This window comes from Mixophyes fleayi, chromosome 2 (genome assembly GCF_038048845.1).
Source record: "Mixophyes fleayi isolate aMixFle1 chromosome 2, aMixFle1.hap1, whole genome shotgun sequence".
Classification (NCBI taxonomy): domain Eukaryota; kingdom Metazoa; phylum Chordata; class Amphibia; order Anura; family Limnodynastidae; genus Mixophyes; species Mixophyes fleayi.
The window spans coordinates 364,514,298-364,520,592 of record NC_134403.1 but is presented as its reverse complement, the minus strand read 5'-3'; the positions used below and the strand labels follow the sequence as shown (position 1 = coordinate 364,520,592).

General features: G+C 37.5%; 1 protein-coding gene across 1 annotated transcript in view; it reads right to left on the bottom strand.

The window, feature by feature from the left end:
- Positions 1-4,114: 4,114 nt before the first annotated feature.
- The window catches only part of GJA8 (gap junction protein alpha 8), a 3,603-nt gene continuing 1,422 nt past the window's right edge, over positions 4,115-6,295 (bottom strand). The window contains exon 2 of the mRNA XM_075197307.1: positions 4,115-6,295. This exon is cut by the window's right edge and continues 9 nt beyond it. Within this exon, the coding sequence (XP_075053408.1) occupies positions 4,282-6,294 (2,013 nt within the window). The 5' untranslated portion in view covers position 6,295 and the 3' untranslated portion in view covers positions 4,115-4,281.

The window sequence follows — 6,295 nt, the reverse complement described above, 5'->3', positions numbered from 1 at the left end:
GTAAATTGATCCCTAAGCCCCCCTTTCTCTCTGTCCTGTCCCCCTTTCTCTATCCCCCCGCTCTCTATCCTTCTCTCCCTATCCCCCTCTCTCTATCTCCCTTCTCTCTCTCTATCTCTCTAACCCTGTTTCTCCCTCTCTCTCCTCTCTCTATCCCTCTCTCTATCACCCTTTCTCCCTCTCTCTCTTAATTCCCTCATCTCTCTCTGTCTCCCTCTCACTCTTTCTTTTTCTCTCCACCCCTTTTTTTTCTCTCTCTACCCCTCCCTCCCTCTCTCACTCTTTCTCCCTCTTTTTTCTCTCTCCCTCTCTCTATCCCCCCAATTCTCCCTCCCTCCCTTCTCTCTCTCTCCCCAACCATCTCTCTCTCTTTTACATGCTCTCTCCCCTTACTCCCTCTTTCTCTGTACCCCCTTTCTCTCTAACCCTGTCTTTCTTTCTTTCTCTCTCTCTGTCACACACACTCTCTCTCTATTCCCCTCTCTCTCTTTAGTTCTCTCTCTCTCTCTCATCCCCCTCTCGCTCTATCCTCTTTTTCTCCCTCTCTCCCCTCTCTCTATTTTTTCTTAATTTTGAATCTAGCTCCTTTTTTATTTTTTTGCTTTTAAAAAAGTAGTAAAAAATAACTAAATAAGTTAAATAAACATTAGTTTTTGACGTTTGAGCTTTGCTCAATTTTGTGTTTTAATAATCAATAATGAGTTCAACTGTGTAAGTAAGAGTGGTACTTATTTATGGTATAAAATGTTGTATTATTTATGGACAATTGTATTGACAATGTATCAAGGCAGTTCTGTGCTCATTATTTTAAATACAAGTAATACAGTTAAACCATCATTTTGCAATCCCTGATTTTACACATTCCCAGAATTAACGCTTATTTTATAGTACTCTCATTAGGTAATGCATCGTGGTGGGCACATTTTCCTGACTTTTCACCTGCTTTTTCTGCATTTTACAACACACCTTGGTACAATATGTTGCATCATACAGCTGTTTATTAATTTTGTCATTTTATGTTACTGTACATACCATATATATGCATATGTTTGATTGACAAGTTTGATTCTTTTAACATTTTATTTTACAATTATGAAAGGTCTGCTACTTGTAAACATTTTTTTTTAAATCTATTTATCATAGCAGGTAATAGAACTTAGATAAACAATATTTATTTATAGAATTCTAAGCAATAAAATATATAAATAAACATTAAATTACATTAAATATGTATTTTTAACAAAGTTAAACTGTAAACTTATATCCTTTTAATACATTTAGATTTTGAATTTCAAAACCTGCATTACTGCTACTTTTTATTTAGATATTAAAGAGGCAGGTGATAATATATATTAAGGGGGTGCTATATGTAAACATTTTAATATTTTAATGTTTATTTCCTCATTACAAGTCATAACGAATATATCATATATTCAGAATCTTATGTAAAACAATATCTATCTGTAAAATTATTTATTTTAGTAATTTTTGTTAAATCGTATTTATATAGTGACCTTTCTTAAAATAGTCTGGTTAGATAAAAAAATATTTTATGCATAATTATTAAAACACAGTATATAGCTAAACATTCTGCTTTATAAAAAACTTAGAAAAAAAAGACATAAAAGATGGAACGAGTGCAAACTAACAAACACATTTTGTAAGACATAAATAATCAAATGTTGTTAAACCATATAAAGTTATTATACCTAATATATATGATTTTTGGATGTTAATTACATATTTATATAAATGGCCTACCATTGCAGTCAGATCATTGTTGTTACATTAAAACCATACTGTATATTTACACTCTATATATCCTATGATCAAATTGCAATAAATATTTAATTTCCATAGCTATTACTGAACATTTTAGTATTTATATTTTCTACTTAAATTGCTATATCAACATTGTTAATATAAAACATCAACAATGTTTTCTTTGCCGTTCTGTATGTTGCGTTCCCAAAAGTAAATTTACAAAAAAATAATAATAATTTGGGACTTAATTAAAATGAGTAAAATAAGTTTAAAATGAATAAAAAAATAAAAAGACTAAAATAAACTTTCAACACTATCCTCTAAACAGGTTTGTATTTTTTATTTTAAATAAAAAAAGACTAAAAGATTTGATTAAAGAAATTCATGTAATGACATGTTTAACCCTAGAACGAACATTTTGGTACATTTATGAATTAAAAAAAAAAAAATAGAAAATGCAGAAAATAAAATTATTTTTTATAACTGTAAAATTAAATAACATGTCAAGTTTACTCACCTAAGGTAAAAGCTCACAGCCGTCCACAGGAAAGGACGTGATATTTCACCAGCAGTAGAGTTTGAGACAATGGAAAACAGAGAAGTTTGTAGTGATTAGATCAGCTGTAAATTATCACATGTAACATGATCTCTACTATAGAGCTAATGTACCAAGCAATGTATTTTTATCCCAAACTACTTATTATATGATCAACACCGGGCTCTAGAAACATTTATATGGGCAGGTGCCTACCAGCCGCAAGGTTTCGACTACCCATGTCCTTGTCATATTAATCCTTCCATAATTTGTATTGTAGTTTGTCCAGTCTGTTTATTCTCTCCAGTCTTTACCACTTTTAAACACTGCCAAGCTTAGACTGGCATCAGACCTTGGTGTCCTAAGAAGACCTCTAATATAGAGTTGAAGTCCCATTTTCAAACTTATTGTAAGAAAAACCTTTAGCACGTTTGCAATATATCCTGCATGATATAAACTATTTAATGGTACTGACCGCTTGTCAAGGCCCATTGATTATTAAGTTTTACTTCAACCTATCTACAGGTCAAAGGTTAGAGAAGGCATGGCATGAAAAGAGATGTACCAACGTTCTCATTATTATTTCATGTGTCCACGCATCTTTCTTTCTAAAATTGACTTTATTTTCTCTTTTTTTATATGCATCTAATTTCTTCATTATCATGCCAACAGCAACAAGCACACTAAAATGTATTTTATAAAAATAATTTGCTTTCCAAATGTGCATGTTAAACAGTTGTATTTCTTTATCATCATCTTTGCTTAAAATTGTTCTGCCCTTTGCTGAAACAACTTGGACTCCGACAGACCTGACATTTGCTGGGTACTGCTAAATCCATCTAGAACAACCTACGTGACACAAAGGTTTTTTTTGCTTTTTTTTTTTTTTAAACATCTCATCTTCCAGATGGGGAAAACATGCCTGTAACAAAATAATGTCAGAGTTATCCCTGCCACAAAAATGTAAAAAGTAAAAGCGTTAACAGAAGTAATTTTGTGAGTTGTACCCATAATTTTCTCGTGTTCCCTGACTTTTCTGTGCAAAAAAAAAGGAGAAGGCTTATATCCTGCTGTGATTATTTTAACGTGTACAATATTGAATGTGTCTGCCTCTACCTTTTCTATTTGTCTCTTCCTTTTGTGCTGCATAACACTGACATTGAACGCAACTGGAAGTTACATCAGATATCCGGAGGAAAGTTACAGCCACTGAGAAGAAAGAAATGTTTTGGTGACTATAACAGTATGAAGAAAAAAACCATACAGTGATCCATCTAAGCAGAACAGACATCCCTCTGGACTAACAAAGTGGAGTTTTACAATGGGAAGGAATGTAAAAATATCAAATGGGAAAACGCGTTAACGAGCAGCACACCGGTTTTACTTAGCTTTGTATTCATATTTTATTTTGCTTTTTCTTGTTCTACTTTGTCCAGATTTTTGTTCATTAACTGAGGTAATTGTTATGTATTTTTTTTCTGGCTTTGTGGCCAAGTACAGACACAAATGGTGAACCCTGATGCGTTTTGCCAAGATCTAACCCTCAATGTTCTAAATGGCAAAAGCTCAGAGCAAATAAAATGCACTTATGGCACTTAAATGTTATAGCTAAGAATATAATAGATCAATGTAAATTTTACACCAACAGGGTTTTCTAATTGTATATATATATATATTTTTAATTAATACAAACTACTGGTGCTTTATTAGTTATGGGTTCAGTATTTTTTATATATATATATATATATATATATATATATATATATATATATATATATATCCATACTTTAAAAAGGGACATTAATTTAAGTCTGTACAGAATTCGTAAAAACCACTTGGTACATGATCACCTGGGTGGAACCCTCCTCTAAAACATTCCATATGTTCCACTAAAACAACCTGTGGCAACTCAATATCCAAATCAGATTGACTGTTTTGGGTACCTAATACCTTCATATGTTTCTAGTTTCATGATTTTTTATTCATACTGTTAAATCATCTGACCGAGCCCTGCTGCTCGCTTTACTTAATCTGCTAAGGGACCTAGAGTCGGGAATTAATTCAAAACTCAGTAAAGGCAGATCAGGGCATGGATCTTCCGGTTCACAAACATTTGGTTCCAGAGCCATAGGTTCAGGAAACCCATATTCCAAGGGGGCATGTTCTGAGCCAGTATGGTCTGAGAGAGCCTTGGATGGAAAACACTCATTTGGGGCCTGGTCAAAATGTGTCTGAGAACTGACAGGTTCATTTAGAACTTCCTCTGGGTCTGCTAGTGAAGGGACATTGTCTAGAGGGGGTTCTAAGGATGGGTTATCTAATTGTGCACTAATAGAGGCTGCTTGAGAAGGTGTTTGCTCAGAAGGCATATGTTCAGAAGGAGCATGATCAGAAGTGGCTCGAGAGGGAACACGCTCTGAGGGTGCATGCTCAAAAGGGGCATTCTCAGAAGTTGCCCTTGAGAGAGCTCGTATTGAGGGTGCACGCTCAGAGGGGGCATGCTCAGAAGTTGCTCGGGATGGAGCTCTCTCTGAGGGTGCACGCTCAAAAGGGGCATTCTCAGAAGTTGCTCTTGAGAGAGCTTGTACTGAGGGTGCGCGCTCAGAAGGGGCATGCTCGGAAGTTGCTCGGGATAGAGCTCGCTCTGAGGGTGCACGCTCAGAAGGGGCATTCTCAGAAGATGCCCGAGAGTGAGCTCGCTCTGAAGGTGCACGCTCAGAATGGGCATTTCTAGAAGCAGCGCGGGAAAATGCTCGCTCTGGAAGTGCTTGCTCAGAAGGTGCTCTTTCATAGAGTGCATTGTTGGAAGGTATTCTCACAGAAGGTGCACGCTCAGAAGGAGCACGTTCTGAAGCTGCATGCTCAGAAACCACACAGGATGGTGCTCTTTCAGAAAGTGCACGCTCAGAGGGGGCACGCACCGAATGGGTACGCTCAGAAGGAGTTTGTTCTAAGGTCTCAGCCACTTGAACTTTCACCACCTCTTGCTCTTCAGATTGACGATAGGAGGGCAGAGTTTCATCATAGGCCTTGGAGATGTCTTCTAGGAGGCCTGTGCGACTTTTTTCATAATTATTAAAGTGAGCTGGAAGGGGGCTAGCTTCTAATCCAACTTCTGTCATTGGGTAGAAATGGGAGACAACCTTTTCTTCCTCTAGCAACTTGTAACCTTTAGACTTTGGAATGGAAGATATAGCTATGGAGTGTAGGGGCTTCTGAGAAACTTCTCCCAGCAGCTGATGAGGTTGATGATCCGGGGTCCTTCGGAATGCAAGGCGAATCTTTTTCCAGCCCAAGTGACTGATCTCCACCACATTTAGAAAGAGTGATACTGCAGCCACGGCTAACATGAACATTATGAACACCGTTTTTTCAGTTGGCCTGGAGACGAAACAGTCTACTGTGTTTGGGCAAGGCCACCGACTGCAACGGTACAAAGGAAGAATCCTGAAACCATAGAGGAAATATTGGCCCACCACAAAGCCGACCTCAAAAAGTGTTTTGAAGATAATGTGGCAGATATAGGTCCTCAGAAGAGTCCCCTCCAAGCGAAACTTCTTCATACCTTTGGTGCTGGTTTCTTTGGTGGTTCGGATACTTCCTTGATCAGGAGCAAGCGGCAGCCTCTCCTCATTCATTTCCTGCTGCCTACTCATTTCAACCTCTTCTCGCTCCTTTCTTTTCTCCTCCATCCGAACATGGTGCACTGCGTGCCCCACGTACACCAGGGACGGTGTGGAGACAAAGATGATCTGCAGGACCCACAGTCTGATGTGGGACAGAGGAAAAGCCTCATCGTAGCAGACATTTTCGCAACCAGGCTGCTGAGTGTTGCATACAAAATCAGACTGTTCATCCCCCCATACAAACTCTGCAGCGGTTCCCAAAATGAGGATCCGGAAAATGAACAAGACCGTGAGCCAGACTCTACCGATTACGGTGGAGTGCTCATTCACCTCCTCCAAAATATTCCCCAAGAAGCTCCAGTCTCCCATT